At 31.6% G+C, this 17,518-nt stretch overlaps 3 protein-coding genes across 10 annotated transcripts in view; all 3 read right to left on the bottom strand.

Moving 5' to 3' along the window:
* Positions 1-75: 75 nt before the first annotated feature.
* Positions 76-3,651, bottom strand: LOC115879945 (vesicle transport protein GOT1B). Of its 2 annotated transcripts, none has more exons than XM_030897011.1 (5): positions 3,325-3,651; positions 3,173-3,264; positions 2,935-3,113; positions 2,802-2,883; positions 76-407 (listed from the first exon to the last, which is right to left on the bottom strand). In XM_030897011.1, exons 1-5 carry the CDS (start codon positions 3,347-3,349, stop codon positions 363-365), a joined length of 423 nt encoding a protein of 140 aa, XP_030752871.1. In that variant the 5' UTR covers positions 3,350-3,651; the 3' UTR covers positions 76-362. The 2 variants fall into 2 exon arrangements, with proteins under 2 accessions (XP_030752871.1, XP_030752872.1); XM_030897012.1 differs by having other exon boundaries at positions 204-403.
* Positions 3,652-7,606: 3,955 nt separating this feature from the next.
* LOC115879964 (ATP-dependent (S)-NAD(P)H-hydrate dehydratase) overlaps positions 7,607-17,518 on the bottom strand; it is a 62,373-nt gene continuing 52,461 nt past the window's right edge. The window contains exons 2-5 of the mRNA XM_030897041.1: positions 8,697-8,802; positions 8,400-8,634; positions 8,027-8,349; positions 7,607-7,973 (exon numbers count right to left, since the gene is read on the bottom strand). Of these exons, the coding sequence (XP_030752901.1) occupies positions 7,728-7,973; positions 8,027-8,349; positions 8,400-8,634; positions 8,697-8,802 (910 nt within the window). The 3' untranslated portion in view covers positions 7,607-7,727. The remainder of the gene's footprint in view (positions 7,974-8,026; positions 8,350-8,399; positions 8,635-8,696; positions 8,803-17,518) is intronic.
* Positions 9,476-17,518, bottom strand: part of LOC115879963 (putative leucine-rich repeat-containing protein DDB_G0290503) — a 48,369-nt gene continuing 40,326 nt past the window's right edge. For all 7 annotated transcript variants that reach the window (XM_030897033.1, XM_030897034.1, XM_030897036.1 and 4 more), the window contains 4 exons: positions 16,493-16,693; positions 15,420-15,488; positions 14,613-14,810; positions 9,476-12,835 (listed from right to left, as the gene is read on the bottom strand). In XM_030897033.1, the coding sequence (XP_030752893.1) occupies positions 12,794-12,835; positions 14,613-14,810; positions 15,420-15,488; positions 16,493-16,693 (510 nt within the window). In that variant the 3' untranslated portion in view covers positions 9,476-12,793. The remainder of the gene's footprint in view (positions 12,836-14,612; positions 14,811-15,419; positions 15,489-16,492; positions 16,694-17,518) is intronic.

The raw sequence follows: 17,518 nt of genomic DNA, 5'->3' as shown, positions 1-17,518 counted from the left end.
CTTTGTCTATGTTCAGTATGCACAGGTATGCAATTCAAAAGGCTATATAAACATAAATTTGAAAGAAATCGAGACCACCATTATTGCTGTTTATTATCAAATTATATACAAAAAATCATAAAGATAATAATTGTAAACTAAATAATTTTATCAGACATTTTAATGGTATGTTTTACAAAATATAAATAAAATACAATTTAATGTCCTTATAATTATATAGTTATGTTTGCTGCATCTGAACAAAATATTACCTAAATTCACAATAATAATAATATATACACATTCAATAATAATGTCCGTACACCACAGTTGACATATACCACAGTATTCCATCCATACTCATTCAAAAAACATTTATTTACTCATACTGTTGTTCTGTTGGAGTCCCCAGCCAATTTATCAACTAACTAGAAAATTAAAAAAACAAAATTCTATTTTACTATCAATGTAATATTTGAATAACATAACTTTAACGAAGCATATCTTTAAAAATGTCCAAAGAACTCTACTAATTCTATAATTATGTTATTGCCTTCGATAGGAGAACAGCCCCTAAGCAAGATTTATGAGGTCATGCTAGATATTACGGATTAATAAATGTGTTGTAGTTGTACAATACATGGAGACATATTTATTGCTGAGATTTTTTGTTTATATTTTAAAAATGATACAGTTTACTTTAATTTTTTGGGTTTGAAAATCGATCTAATTTAACAAAAAAACATTCAGTTTCTACTAGTGATGTATTATTATTTGCATTCGCAAAATTTAAATGTATATTTTGCAAATATTAATGTTTGAAACATTATATTTGCAAATAATTCAATATGATCGAAAAAAAAACGGCGTCGGCGATGGCTATGAAATGAAGATCGCTGTCATTCTGTATGTAAAATTATATGGGAAATGTCATCAATGTTCATTTTCAAGCCAAATGGACGTCCTTTTTTTTCATCACACGGTATAATTTTTATAATAATAATAATAGCTCCCGTATATAGCGTTTAACGCCTTGGGAGTAGCAAGGTACAGCTTGCCATATTAGAGCCGTTTGGTATACAAGGAAGGTAATGTGGCTAGCACTACGCTTCAACCGCCTATTATTACCTCAGGATTGTGAATACCAAGTACTCATTTAAGGCTGAGTCGACCTAGGTACCCAAATTATTTTTATTTTAATAAAAATAGTCGGCTGATGCAATGCCGAGTGTGGGAATCGAACCCACTACCTTGAGATTGGTAGACGAGAGCCTGTACCTCTACGCCACTGGGCACCTTAAATAATTTTTATATAAAATGTGAATATCATTAGGCAAATTAAAACAAAGAAATATGAATTTTGTACTATTTTTAGAACCTTTTATTTTTAACACTAATGGTGGGTTCATGCTTCCGATCTTAGCACTAACACTAACATTAGTCCTAACTCCAAGAATATGAATCAACGTTAACGAACGCTAGCGTTCATGCTCTCATTGTATCGGTCCTAACATTAGCCTTAGTCCTAACAGGTTGGGATATTTTATATTCTTAGGGCTAACGCTAATTCAAAACTGTATCGCGCATGCTCAAAGCTTGGGGTTTTAAGAATTCTCCAAATAATATCTGACATGTTGAATTTGACGGTTTATAAATGTTAATAAATCATATATTTTTTGGTTTAGAATGTATTAATGTAAAAATTCGTTTCTCTAGTATTAGAAATAATAAAAATAATTGTAAATTTAGGTTAGTTCAAAACATGTTTTATATGAGCGCAAGCGCTTACGAGAATATTGATTATTTCCTTAAGACAAGTAGGAGAAGTATGAACGGCCTTTCCTTAAGTTCTCAAGGTTAATTTCTTAGGGTTAATGTTAAGGTTAAGGTTAGGGCTAATACTCGAAGTATGAACCCACCTTTATCCTTAAAAGTTAATTTGTTATTGCAATTATACCAATTTTATTGTTAATTTATTAAGATTCTATTCAGCCATCACTTAAATATTTGATATTGGTTTGGTATTATAAATAATTCATTAGAAATTACTGAACAAAAATCTGTTATGCTTTACATACATTAAAATATCAAACAAAAACATGTTCTTTTAAACATTGATCATTCTTGTCTTTATAAAAATCTTGTTTAAATTTGAAATTAAAATAAGAATCTTTTTCATGATCTTTAACAACATATTCTTTATTTTTCCCTAGATCATAATATCTACTTAGTATTTGAATCTATCAAAGCTGAACCAACAACACTTAGGAGTGGAGATTCCACAATATGAATAAAATAAATGTAATTGTCCAGTTTTGTTATATGCCAGCCTGGGAGAATATTATTTTTAAATTTAATAAACATGTTTTCAATAAAATTGTCTTGTTTTATAATTTCCTGGTTTCCAAGGATAATTATACTGCTTAGTATAATTATCCTTGCAACCAGGAACACAACAAAGATAAGGCCTAGCACCAAAAACACACTCCACTTAAACTTTATTGATGAATTTTTTGGTTAAACCACTTACAAAAGATGTAATTTTTCTGCTTTTTTTATGAGAAACAGAGAGTGACATATCTGGTGGTAGTTTATGTTTACATTTATGTTATGCATTTAAGCACCAAAGTAATTAGTTTTTTAAACTACAATAATAAATAATGCCTAAAATCAATAAAATGTGAATACGAAATCTGACTGAACATCTTGTGTACAGCTGATTAAGTAAACAAAAGTCCGCGCCGAGGCTGTTCTTTTAGAGAGGGCACTGGGCACTGATTATGTTATTCAATATGTATTATGTATAGAAAATTGATATCTACCTTACTAATTCCAGGTAAGTACAAAATTGTTCCTAGAATAGGAACCCTTCTCAAAAAGTTTATGGCAACTGGGAAAAAACCACTAAAAAATACGAATTTAACTAAAAAATAAATTAAAAATATTTTAGCATACCTAAAAAGTAAGAAAAAGCCATATGCTTCAAAAATCATGCCCACCATAGGCCAACCGACTAACACTATCACAATACCACCAAAAAACGCTATACTGCCCCTTATTTTGTGCCTTTGAAAGAAAAATCTGAATGTTCTTTCCAGTCCTATAACTGCTGCTAATCCTGCTATAAATAAGATCTAAAATACAACAAAATAGCTGTAATATATAGAATAAAAATAATTGTTAGACCACTTGCATTTCCTAATGCTAGTAAACTCTTGTCGAACAACAGTAACATTCCCAGGAATAGAAAAAATACTCCAAAACCTGCCAAGCCTACACCAATTTCTGCAAAAAAATATACATAAGAAATTTCAAACTCCCTTTTGCTGCTTAGACATTTCTAACTTTGTGTATCTGATATTTCAAACATTTTGCAGTCTTTTTAAGACAACAATTCAGGGATTCTCAATATTTTGTGGTTTTTAATAAACATAACCCAATTTCTCTCTTACACGTCATTAATTTACTGTTGTAACTTTATTATATTCACTTTTTTTCTTATTTTATTATAGGAAATGTGTTATTTAAGCTAAAAACTATTAGAAAAACATTACAAGAAAGGTAGTAAACAACTGAGTTAATTTTAATGAAGTTTTTATTTAAAAAACAAATTTTTAAATAAAAATTTCACTTTATTTTTTTGCCTGACATTTGACATTTCTCATGTTTGACATTTAATTACATCATGTGAAGTTATCTAGTAATACATTTGAACTATTCAAAATATGATGTTTAAAAGGAATGAATCTGTGGTTTATCATATTTAAAATATAAACAAGACACCGTTTCCGACCAAAGTTTTTCTGAACGTTCAATGATGCCAGTAGATGGACGGTTTGAAAACTCTGTTGTGCATTGGTTGTGCTCTTCTTTCATGGCAAGAGAATAATCAGAATAATCGTCGTTTCTTAGATAACACCCTTGTATCTCTGATATGAATTAACACCAATGACTAAAGAATATAAGGACATGTAACGCCCCTGTACGGGCTGTAGTAGAATTTGTGACGTTAGACGCCATTCGTTTGATGCCAAACAGTGAGTCATCATCCAGTCACCAGCGACAATTTTAGCGATTTTTAATAGTTTGTTGTGTGTAGTGAACTTTGTATAAACTTTGTTACAATGGTGAATTGTGTAGCTTTCAAGTGTAAAAGCCACAGCGACAAGAAAGAGCCAGGAGTTACGTTTCACAGGTAAATAACAGTACACTCCAACCTTTTAGCGTTTTCTTATTGAATTCGATATTTATTCTTCAATTTCAATTAACATCTATATGTACTTGATATGTGCTATACGTCGATACTAGTTTTGTACCTTTTGTTAACATTTTAATACGTTTTTTTCGTAATTAATTAGGATGATACACCATAGGCGTAGTCAAAACAATTATCAAAAAATATAAATATTGCTTCAAACAGCTAGGTTAAGAAAAATATGTGCCACGGCACTGTTTGATGCCAGCGTCACAATTTGCTGTCGGGTGTTATTTGTCCTTGGATTCTTTAGTCATTGATTAACACCAAAGACATTATAAACATTCTTACTAAATCAATGGATAACACTAGGAAGTATTTTTTTCTAGAAATCTATTACTAACTAGTTTAAATATTTAATCGGAGATGGTGCCACTATCACATTGGAAAAAAGCAGAAACCTGTATTTTCTTACTTTTAGAACTTTCCGTATGAGGGCGTTATAATCGTTTAAACGATAGTTCCAAAAATTCGCAGTAAACAAGAATGGCGCTGTAATCAATTAAACGCGCCAAAGGAAAAAAAATGAATAGACGGCACGCTTTATTATTAAGGCTGTATCATAGGGCTGTATTCCGTTGCAAAACCAGGCGAACCAGACCGGTAAACTACGGTAAAGAGCGGTTCCTGAAAAGACATCGGTTTGATACGGAACGGTTTGGTAAAATACTGGAAATGTCAAATGTTGACGTTTTCTAAATTTCAATACCTTTATTATAAAATTTATCTTTTATGCATTTTTAATGTACCTATTCTCTGCTTTTACGTTTGCTTCTTCTTTTCAATGGAGTTTAATATTGAAAAGTACTTTATTAATAAACTGTTAAACTCGTTAAGGCCTGGTTTTTCTGAACAGATCGGCCCGAAATATTTCGGTGATATAGCACGAAAAGTTCGTTAGCGTTTCCGGCCAAACCCAGTATATATGTAGGACGCAGTAGTTGTTTGTCTAGATCGGAACGAAATTTCGGAACGATATTTCGGGAACGTATGCGGACAGCAGTTCGTCTGTATCAAACTAGTTTTGATTTGAACGATCTCAAATCGGCGTAGTTCGCCGAACTTGTTAGGTTAGGTTAAGGTTGTGAAAAAAAATTGTGAATTTCGGCGGATTTATTTTTATAAAATTACTATTTACAGTATGTGTGTAAAGTGAATCAATAAATTAATTAAAATTCGAGTGTTTATTTCTCGAAAACATATTTAGACCCGTCGATTTTCTTTTCTTGTCACGCATTTGAATAATAAAATTATTCACGGTGTTTCTAAAAAAGTTGGGCTGTTTATTTTTTCTTTATGTAATTTATTTCATTCTTTATGTAATTTAGTACCAGTATGGAATAGTTGTGGAGTTAATCGGAAAAATTCTTTGAACTTTGTATCATTATCCGAAAGATGCTTTAACACTAACAGTTTGTAAGCACCTTCTTTGTCCCTATTCTCAAACATTTTCAGAACTCTATTATGTTCAGAACATACTTCTAATAACGCATAGTACTCATCATCATCATCCTGTTCTTCTTCTAAAATCATAGCGATAAAAAAATCCATTTAGAAGCGTAAAAAGAACCTAGGTACGTACAACGCAAAATTTTAATGATTGAATAGACCGAACTGAAATACCTAATCATAACGAATTTAATCTCCGACAAACCACACGCAGACGAAACTTCGGAACGAACTGAGTTCGGTAAATTAGAGCGTTCTGTACGGAAATATTCACCGAAATATTTCGGGCCGATCTGGTCAGAAAAACCAGGCCTTTTAGACAGCTCAAGTGAAGATTTGCAGGTCCAATATTAAAACAGATCAATAATAAATAAACAAATCTAATAAATATATATATTTTTATAGCTTACAAAACATTCACGATTACTTGTTGTCTTGTTTTTCATGTTTTCTTTAAATGTTTCTAACTTTAAGAAACAATAATAACTGCATGATAAGTTTAAATGATCATAAAAAGTCATTCTATTTAGTTAACGAAATTTATTTACCTTTACTGCCTACCTCCATTGCTTTTGGATGTAAATACAAAATATTATAACAAATTTCAGAAATTAAATGAGAATTTCACTTGAACTTCCAATATTTGCTTGATTTCGGTCACATAAATGACATTGATTAACAAACAAAACCAGAAAAACCAGCCTTCTCGTGTTGGTTAGTTCGGTGACAGTTATAACCAAATTTTTCAGGAACCGTGTTCGGTAGTAGGAAAACTTTCAGGAAACCGATAGAAACGGAACATAAAACCATAACCAAGGTAAACAACGGAATACACGAATACACCCTAAGTAAATGTACGATTTTCTTGTTAATTCTTCACTGTATACATGCATAGTAGCATAAAATGCCAAACTTACTAATTATGGATGTTTAACGTTAATAAGCCAAATCTAAAGAGTTACTAAATCAGTATAAATAAAATAAAACAGGATATTACCTCATTTCTCCTTACATTTATTATATTTAATTATTAATTTATTAATATATAAAAGACATAAACTTTTTTAAAAGGACTGAAATCTTCTTAATGACTTAATTCTTTTTCTAAAAAGACCTAAATCTTTTTTTATTTCGGTATAAAGATTTAAATTACAAATCAAATCATTATGAATAAGACTTGTCGGCTTTAATGACTTAAAACCAAAAATGACTTAAGTCATTAGAATGATATGAGAATGATTTAAATAAAAAAAAAGACTTAAGTTTTCTATGAGCTTGCAGTTCTGGATTCTGGAAATGACCCAGATCTCTTCTTTTAGGTAGTCTTTACATGCTTGGTGTGCATTATTAAAAACACCCCTAAAAATAAAACCGTAATTAAAGTAATACAAATTTGTTAACTAAAATATGACGATGGCGTACATATGAAAAATGTGAGAACGTTTTTTTTTATCTGAAAGTATTATGTAATTGTTCAGAATGAAAGGAGTAGTTCAAAAAATACCGAATATCTCTAAATATGGGGAATTATAGTTTATACATTTAATATACAATAGGAATATCAAGCGAAGTATTTATATTCTCATACACTTGATTTGAAAAAGAAAATTATAAAATTTTGAAACTAGGCAAAATATATCAGCTTTTTATGAGGATGTAATTGGAATACCGTATGATCGAGAAAAAACGGCGTCAACGATGGCTATGAAATGAAGATCGCTGTCATTTTATATCGGAAATGTCATTGATCGTCATTTCCCAGCCAACTGGACGCCGTTTTTTTTTCGATCATACGGTACATATGAAAAAAAACTATAGAAAACATGCAAAATAATGGGTTTCAAGAGGTTTAAGAAACCTTATTAAATATTTGAAATTAAGAATAACGAATAAAGTTAGGATAAGAAAATAAAAGCAAAAGGATATAAGTGACTATACATATAATCAATAAATTTATGTTAAATGTTTATATTATAATTACTAAAATATATACATAACCACACATCAACCATGTAAAGCTTATTTGTATAAAAATCTTTTCTTGTTATTTCAGTTCAAAATTCTCTTGAAATACACTGTGAATTTCTTGGATCATATCAGTGACCACAAGACTACGACCGTGTTTAACAAATCCCTGAGCATTGCAGTCTCTCGTCAGTTTGCTAGCGGCAAAGCAAGCTACGGCAGGAGGCAAATTTTTCTCTAGAGCCCATGTAAGGAATGTGGACATTGCTCCCCCTAACATATCACCCTGGCCTCCACATCTGCGACCAGATCCACCACCTGTCAACTAAAAAAGTATTTGTTTTCACTTAAACAATCCTTTTTTTAATTATTTAATACTTTAATTGTATTTCCTAAGGTTATTATTTCATCTTCGGCATCTTTACAGAAAATAGTCACGCTAGGACCAGTTTTCTCTAAAAACGGTTTGGCTCTCTCAACTTTAGGTCCTTCCAGATTAGAATCGCCCACAATTCTAGCAAATTCTGCTTTGTTAGGAGTTAAAATCACTGGAGCTGGATAATCTTTTAAGATATCTGGATTTTGGGCAACAAAAAACAGACCATCGGCATCAATAATAAGTGGCTTGTTTTTCGACCGACATAAACATATAATTGCCTCAAAAGTTTGTTTTGTACTGTCAGCACGACCCATACCTGGCCCTACATTAATATTTCAGTTAATAAGTATTAAAAAAAAAACAGAAATTTACCTAAAAGTGCAACATGAAGCCTATCTAACCATGGTTTAATTTTATTTATAGCATCAGGGTCATCTAAAAATGGTAAAACCATCAACTCAGGACTATAAGATTTGATAACTACAGCAGCATCTTTAATTGTGAACACATAACTTAAATCAGCACCGACTTTTAAAGCTGTAATTGAGGAAAAATATGGGGCTCCTGTAAACTCTATGCTTCCACCAAAGACTCCAATCCTTCCAGCCTAAGAAATGTATATTGCAATATAAATAAAATGTTTCTGGGTGTTTTTATTATAATTATTACCTGACCTTTGTGTTTTCCTGAACTGAATAGTGGTGCTAGGGTTTTGGCTTTTTCTATTAAACTGCTATCGGATACTTGGACAGACATACTTCTTAAATGCGAATTCCTAATAATATTTGACTTAAAATTAATAAATGAGGATGAAAAATATGTTTTTGTACTTAATATAAAGCGATAACGCAAAGATACGAATACTGCCATGAAGTGAGGTTAGACTGTTTGTCACACTCACAGGTCACACTGTGATGGATTATTTATAATCGCGGTGAATCTATTTTTGTTTGTTTTTTTTAAATCTTTTCCCAGGTTGTTTTTCATTTTATTAGGAGAAAAGCAAAGGGATACATCAGGATACATGATTTGTTTATTTCGATTTTCTCAAAATAGAATCTTTATTTTTTGAAAATCTTTTTCGCGGTTCAAATCGTTTTTTAAAGTTTATTTGGGTTTATTTATTAATAAGGAAAAGGAAATCCTAAATTTACGATGATAGATTGCCTTGATCATAGGCCTTGATTATATTATGACAGTTAAAAATTAATATCTTCATGTCAGTCTATGGACGTGCCAAAAAATCGACATGGCATCAAAATATCGATATTTTTTCAATAATAAATGACGCTTTGTTTTAAACACAAGTTGGCAAACACAAGTCTTGCTAACTATAATAGGTTATTATCAGCAGATTATTAAAATTCAAGCTTTAATTCATATTAGATTCGTCGCTTATCCATCATATATGAATCTATAAATAGGGATGAAAAATAAAACAACATATATTGAAATACAAAAGATATTCGCGTAGATTTTTAAATATGTTTGATCCATTTATGGATATCACAGAATTGTATCTTACAAAAAACTATAGTCTCTATTGCGTAAACTTATCATCTACTTACGATCTATATACACTGATGGCACTTGCACAAAAACTACTCAAAAAATCTACTCAAAAAATATTAAAATCAGTTGAAGAGATCTAGATTTTGAATTCATTTTGAAAAATCTCTTCTGGCCTAGAATCAAGTGATATTTGATTTATTTTTGATTATTCTATATTTGAAATCCTCCAGCTACCATTACAAAAATATCACTTGCTTCTATATTAACATTATTAACACTAAATACTGACTAGGGGATATCAACTGTCATTTGTGATTAAGATAGAAATATTATGTCATGTCTTAATCAGAAATGACAGCTATAGTATGTCCAGCGATAGAATATATGACATTAGTGACAATTATCTATGTCATATTTAGATCGTTTCATTTTTTCAGAATTATATCTTCAATAAGTGTAGTGCGTAGTCCTATATTCTTTTGATGGATAGGCTATATACATATCCTAGATTATACTCGTATAAGATAGTATACAGGGTGGTCCACTTTGTAGTATCATCTACCTTGTAATAACCTTGTATATGATCTAGGGTAGAAATGAATCTCTACTCTATCATCATCTTTCTATCATCTACCTTGAACCACCTTGTATATGATCTAGGGTAGAAATTAATACAAACTACAGGGTGGTCCGAATTGTAATCGGGAATAACATATTCTGCAGATAAAAATGAGAAAAAAAGTTTATATAAATTCATGTCATAAAATGCCCCCTTTCGGAGATACAGGGTGTAGAAATTCAATTTTTATTTAGTTGTTTTTGAAATAATTTCTGAACTGATGTTGATATTTGGATGAAAATTGATATATGGATATTCCTTGGCATGAGAAATTCAATGCCAATGTTAGTTTAACTCCTACTTGTAGGGGGCGCCACATACAAGTTTTTATAACTGTTTATGGCCGTTTTCCCAGCACTTATTAAGGTTACTTTAAGTTAAGTGGAGCTTTGAATATGAAAAGCGAATTTAAAAAGTCACATTCAAAGCGGCACTTAACGTAAAGTTACCTTAATAAGTGCTGGGAAAACGGCCATTAAAGAGTAATACATTTTTGTTCGTACTTGCATTACATTACTGAGAGAGAAAATAAATATGTTCGCCATTTATACGTAAAAAAGTCTGTTGGTAAAAATGGCTACTGTTCGAGCAATTGTCCTCCAGATATTTGGAATTGAAATAATCAATACATGTCATCACCAACAAAAATTAAACCTGTTGACTGGATAGTTATTAAACTGAAATAGTAAATTTGGAAATTGTACCAAAGGTTCAACAGAAACTGTTGAAAAAAAATTACCAAATTTATCATACAAGTCAAATAACTTTCCAGACAACATGCTTATTTTTTGTTAATGATGACATGTATTGATAATTTCCATTCCAAATATCTTGAGAACCATTACTCGTAGCGCTTTTTATTAAGAGACCATTTTTACGTAAAGCACAGCGGAAATACGTTTTTTTTCTTAACCTAACCCAATAGTGTAATACAGGTACGGACGAAAAGTTATTACTCTTCAAAACAATTAAAAACATGTAGGTGGAGCCATATTGGCATCGAAATTGAATTTACCATATCAAAAAACACACAGACACTAATTTTCATCAAAATATTGAGTTTAGTTCAGAAATTATGTGGAAAAAATTGAAACAAAAATTAAAATTCTACACCATGTATCTCTTAAACGAAGAATTTTCGGACATAAGTTTATACGAACTTTTTTACTTATGTTCAAAATAAGCTGCCGAAATTTCCCGAATACTATTTGGGCAATTGTATATTTAAATAAATGGAACAAGATATGAATAATTATCATTCTTAATTAAGAGTTAGATCCTTAATACGATTCTATCTATAATAAATAAATTAACAAATAGGTATATACAAATAAAAAAAAACTTATAGCTAAAAATCACCTTAGTTGGTATTAAATAAGTAAAAAAGTTAATATCAAAATGAACAATCATATTGTTGGTAACGATTTCTATGGCAAACCGAATGGCATATTTACCAAGAAAAGTAATTTTTCTAAAAATAGATAAAAATTTTCAATGCTATGAAAATCTTTGATTATTAATGATTCTTTTGATTAGTTTATGGTCTAATGTAATTTACAGACTGTCTCATTTTTTGAGATAAAACATTTAACAGGTGATAGATATCTACCATGTAAGAAAAAAGTGTTTTATGGTTAGTTCATATATTACTGGTTTGTCCTTCGTATTTGGGACCACCTGTACAAAACAATAGACCGAGAGAATGCAGGGTGATACTACACAACTACAAAATGATGGTCAAATGAATTTTTAAGTCAATGTTTACAGTCAAAGTTTAGTTAAAATGAATCGATATCAGATTCTAGTCCGTTTAAATTCTTTGGGATTCTTTGGCAAGCTTTAATTTGATTTATTCTATGAAGCTATATTGGCAATATTTTTCATATACAGGGTGGGAGAGGTTTATAAGTAGACTGACCACACTGTATATCTATTTAAATGACAAGTGACAGTTTTAAACAATATTATTTGGGGGAGGGAATGTATTTTCTGTTTAATTTTTGACGTTTATAAAAAAGATTCTATTTTAACTTAAATTATATCAGATATTTCTTATTTAATGAGCTCATTTTGTTTCAATTATGTTAATTAGAGTGACGTCATGGTATATGCAACTAACAATACGCCGAGTTAAGTTAGGTGTCAGTTCGTGGTGTTGGTTGTGCTGTTTGTTTCTAAAATAGCTGGCTAGTTTGAAAACTAGCCAAGTATCCATTTTAGCCGTGACATATATACTTTGTTTAAAGACTATATTATGCTGTCTCAAACAAGTTATTTGTTTATTTTGCTCTTAGTCGAAATATTTATGAAATATTTCTTCTACTAAATGATCAAATAAAAGAAATTTAATTTTAATTAATAGAATAGAATAAGAGTAGAACAAAACTGTCTAAATACTTAAAAACAAAATACTAGATTGGTGTAATTTCATTTTCCACCTTATGCGCATAATGCATAAGGTTGAAATTAAAGGAGCGGAATCATTAGGACTCCTGTAATGTTAGTCGTATACCTTATGACGTTATTCAAATTTATTTGACGTTATTAAACTAATCTGGCCAATTTTCCTTATATCTATAGCTTAAATTAAAATAAATAAATTTCTAGGAGTAGTTTTTTAAACTTTAATTTATCTTTATCCCGAACATACTTCTGAATGTTCGTCCCAAGCAGCAACCTGCAAAATAAATAGTAATAAATGTGCAAACTATTTATTAAAAAACATAAGAACTTAAATAAAATCAATTAATATAGAAAGTTATTTACTGGCAAAACTACAGTTTATTCAATACAGCTTGCTATGTTTTATTGTGGTTGGTTACTTTAACAAAAAAACTAAGGCAATGACTAAAGAATACAAGGACATGTAACGGCCATATACGGGCTGCAGCAGAATTTGTGACCTTAGACGCCATTTTTTTGGACATAACGAATGAATCATCAGCTGGTCATCAGCGACAATTTTAGCGATTTTTAATAGTTGGTTGTGTGTAGTGAACTTTGTATAAACTTTATTACAATGGTAATTTGTTCAGCTTTCAAGTGTAAAAGGCACAATGATAAGAAAGAGCCAGGAGTTACGTTTTATAAGGAAATAAACAGTCCACTACACCTGTTAGCGTTTTTTTATTGAATTCGATAATTATTTTTCTGATATTATATGTACTTGATATGTGCTATACGTCGATACTAGTTTTGTACCTTTTGTTAACATTTGAATACGTTTTTTTCGTAATTAATAAGTATGATACGACAGGACACACCAAAGGCGTAGTGAAAATATTTACCAAAAATATAAATATCGCTTCAAGCGGCTATGTTAAGAAAAATATGTGCCACGGCACTGTTTGGAAGAATGGTCACAGTTTGGTCTCGGTTGCTATTTGTCCTTGTATTCTTTAGTCATTGAACTAAGGAGTATGAAGTATTCAATATGGCTGACTTAACTTTCGGCTGATCAGTGGCGTTCTAATACAGGGTGAGTCTTAAATAAGTGCAAATATTTTCAGGGCTGGTAGATCTCGATAAAAGAACCATATTTTCTCTTTACCGTTTTTGAAATAAGTCCAAAATAACCGAGTTATTATATTTTGAAAATTTCCAAAAAAACATTTTTTTGAGAACCACTGGATCTTTTGTGGGTTTTCTCTCTTGTAAATTTAATCTACTATGTATGTTGCCATATTATTAAGAAATTATGTTTTTCAACCAAAAACTAAAAAAAATTCCAAATTTTTTTTCCAAAAATTCCAAATTTTCAATATTTTTTTTTCGCGAAAAAACTTGTATTCGTATTTCTGGGGTCGAAATATACTACCCCTAAAAATATTTGCAATTATTTAAGACTCACCGTGTATAAGCGTGTTAAAATATAAAGTAAGGCAGAGTCAATACTTTGCTGCTTTATTGCAATTGATTTATGATATAGTTTTTTAAATTCTGATTTGAGTTTTTTATTTTTTATCTGCAATAAAACTTACAGACCTATATGTTTTTAACATACACAATTACACGTCTCGTTATATCTCCGTACACTATAAATATTATACAGATCATACGGTGAATAGTTCTGACTGACAACGAAACGCATTAGCAAGCAAGGGGGATGTCAATGTTAGTCGGGAACTATTGTGAACTAAAGACCTAGTTCAAGGAACTATTCCTCTGGAGGAACTAGAACTAAGAAACTAGTTCCTCCCAAGGAACTAGAATTCCCACCTCTAATATCCCATCGACATATCCTAAACTTGATAAGAACGAGAGCTTGTAAACAAGCTGAAATCTGAAAAAATAAATTTCAAAATTTCCTTTTTTTATCTTTAAAGTAAGAATATAAAATACCATTTCTAGCTGTCTAGAACTCATTGCTCAGTCTTTTTGTATTCTGGGGCAGCTGCGTAATGAATAAGCTGTGGTTTTGTGGGAAAAACAAACTGATAGGTAAGTCGACTTACTTGACAGTCCCTACTACAGTACCACTGGTTACCGCAGCCTGCGCAAACGAACTGCGCTGGTTTTTGATTGCACCCCTGACACTGCGGAATGTCATCTCCATTTTCTGAGCTGTTGTCGTCTTTAACTCTAGAACTTAAGTTCTCAGACGTTTCGTCGATTATCAGTCGGTCGGGATGTTCTTCACCCTCGTCATCTAGCTAGAAAAGATAAATAAAATAAGAACGGAGAACTAGCGCATCCAAGTGTTGTATTCTTTGTATTTTTTATAGTAACGGTTTTATCAACAAATATTTTAGAATTTCTCTAGATTTACTTATATCTCTGAGATTTTAAAGATTTTTTTTTCGAGTCATGATTCTTATATTATGTGTTTTAGTGATATTTTTAGTATGGGAAAAGAAACGGCGCCAAAGACGGCTGGGGAATAACAATCGGTGATAATTTTGGCGACGCCAATCTCTAGACGTCTTTACTAAAAATCGAAACAAAACTTGTCAAAAATTAACACTAATTATCTATTATATAAATATATAAGATTAAAAAAGGATAGAACGTTGTAAGATACACAAATCTATTTCAAAAAAAAATATCTTTTCTTGAATTTTAAACTACACTATTTAAACATCATTATTATTCAATATAAAAATAAAAACTACAACCTTTTTAAGGCTAACTGGCCGTAAGAAACGATGTCTAGGGCTTGACCTCTCCAAAATTGTCATCGATTAATGACAATCCGTCCCCATGATGACCCCAGCCGTCTTTGACGCCGTTTTTTTTCTCGATCATATAGTACTAAAACCTACCGAATCTCCTTTTGATCCTGAATCGTACTGACTACTGCCAACAGGGGTTATGGTAATTTCATTTCGAGCCTAAAACATTTTTAAATTTAAATTTTTTACTACCATTAGGAATGCTCATTTTATAAAAACATATCGATATAAAAATTTCGAAAATATCCAGGTGATTTTAAAAATAAGGAATGGGAAACCATGAGAAACCAAGGAGATAGAAGGAGATAGAGGAGAGATCGATATCCGAATTCTTCTGGAAAAAAACAAACTATTGTAAAGTCGTGTTTAATTTTGCCTGATCCTATTTGAGAATAAATGCAATTTCAGAATTGTCACTTTTATTTTGTTATCTTCTCTCCGTGCCATGCTCTATACAGAGTGTTGGCGACCTCTCGCATGCACTTGTGATGTATGTCATCAGTGTTACACAAGTATACGGGACCTATACAGTTTATCGCCGAATCCCAACGCCACTATTTGAGAGGTCTTAGTAGGCAAATATACTCAAGGTGGTTTTCCATTGCCTTCCTTGAGGTGGCGGCTCGCTGGTCGCTCTATTTAGATAAATATTTTTATTCAAACAAATAATGCTACCGTACAGTCGAGCCGTGCTGGAGCTAGAGAACACTTCAGCTGGAGCCACGGCCGGGCTATCTTTTTATAAGATGGTACTATTAAATTACAAATCTGACGTTTTGTTTCCGAGATACCATCATCAACTTTATTTTTTTAAATACAGTCTATAATCTTGTAATTTGGGGTTAACAATTAAGTATCGATTAATAAACATTTAAAACAATGCTGACAATATTTCGATTAGTTTGTAAATGTAAAAAAATATCGATACTTCAAAATATCGATAGTATTGGACATCTAACCTAACCAATTTTATTATTTTATTTATTTATGTAGCGATCGAAAAAAAAAAAATGGCGCCCACTTGGCATAAAAATGACAATAGATGATAGGTATTCTCCATATAATTTTACATATAAAATGGCAGTTAGACCTTCATTTCATAGACACCGCTGACGCCGTTTTTTTTCGATCGTATGGTATTTTCTTATATCAGAGTACGTTACCTTACTACCGGAGAATATTTCCGATATCGACATGTTCGTACTGGGATTCAGCAAGTTCCCTGATATCAAAGGTGTTGAAGTCAACTGATTGGCGGCTCCTCTCTCTGGAGCAGTCAGCAACCTAGCTAATGTTGGGCTAAAGGTGCTTTTGCTGTTTGGATTTGGAGGGTTGCCGCTGTTGCCCGTCGGTTTCGATGTAGTCTGGAATAAAGTGAAGGAACATAATATATGGATATATAATAAAATGTAGTGCAATGGACAAGATGCGTTCCAACCACGGGAGAATCAGTTTAAGGGAATTAGGTTATGAATTTGATTCTAACCACGGGATTCTAAAATCAATTCATAAACCTTTGAAACCCGCATTTAATATTAGTATCTTAATAGAACTGTCCAAGTCGACACATGCGTACAAATCCGATCCCGGCAATCCCAATAGGGAACATGCCCATTTTTTTTATTTTACTAAAATGTGTGTGTTTATGTATAAAAACACATTATACCAAATATCAGCCCTTAAATCGCAATACTTATTTCACAATAAATAATTTTAAAGTTGGAATCACCACCTGTCACATTCAAACAAAGCAAAAAGCGCGGCAGCCGCTGTGCCGTCATACCGCAGTAAACTATCCGGCACGTTATGGTACGTATACATTGGCGCGCCGAGAACGAGCGGCGCGCGCGCACCGATTCGCCTCTATTGGTACGTGTTTTCAACGTGCGCGTGCTCTGCGCGCAAACAGCTAGCGGCGAACTATCTCCAGTCGGTTTTTCGACGCTCCGTTTTCTATGTTTGTTGTTCAATTGGGACGGCCGGTAAAGACACCACGCGCATTTATCAGTGACTATGTGTATTTTCTTTGAATAAATTCCCTTTTTTGTGTTTTTCTTTGAATATTGTTTATTAATGGAGTGTTTAAAGAGTCGCACTACTCATCACTAAAATTGCGTAGTTCTTCTCGGACGATAGAGACATGATTAACGAAGAAACGAATGTTCGCGGGATGTTCGTTAAAACAATAA

The sequence above is a fragment of the Sitophilus oryzae genome, unplaced genomic scaffold (genome assembly GCF_002938485.1).
Source record: "Sitophilus oryzae breed Bouriz unplaced genomic scaffold, Soryzae_2.0 scaffold_1590_pilon_pilon, whole genome shotgun sequence".
Lineage (NCBI taxonomy): Eukaryota > Metazoa > Arthropoda > Insecta > Coleoptera > Curculionidae > Sitophilus > Sitophilus oryzae.
This window is presented reverse-complemented; position numbering and strand designations above follow the sequence as displayed.

Bases quoted from the DNA above. Each gene is read 5' to 3' on its own strand.
- LOC115879945 (XM_030897011.1), bottom strand. From the start codon at position 3,349: ATGTTTGAAATATCAGATACACAAA. The intron at 3,265-3,324 runs GTTAGAAATGTC...ATTTTTTTGCAG, and splicing joins TGAAATATCAGATACACAAA to AAATTGGTGTAGGCTTGGCA. The intron at 408-2,801 runs GTAGATATCAAT...TTAATTTTCTAG, and splicing joins ACTTACCTGGAATTAGTAAG to TTAGTTGATAAATTGGCTGG.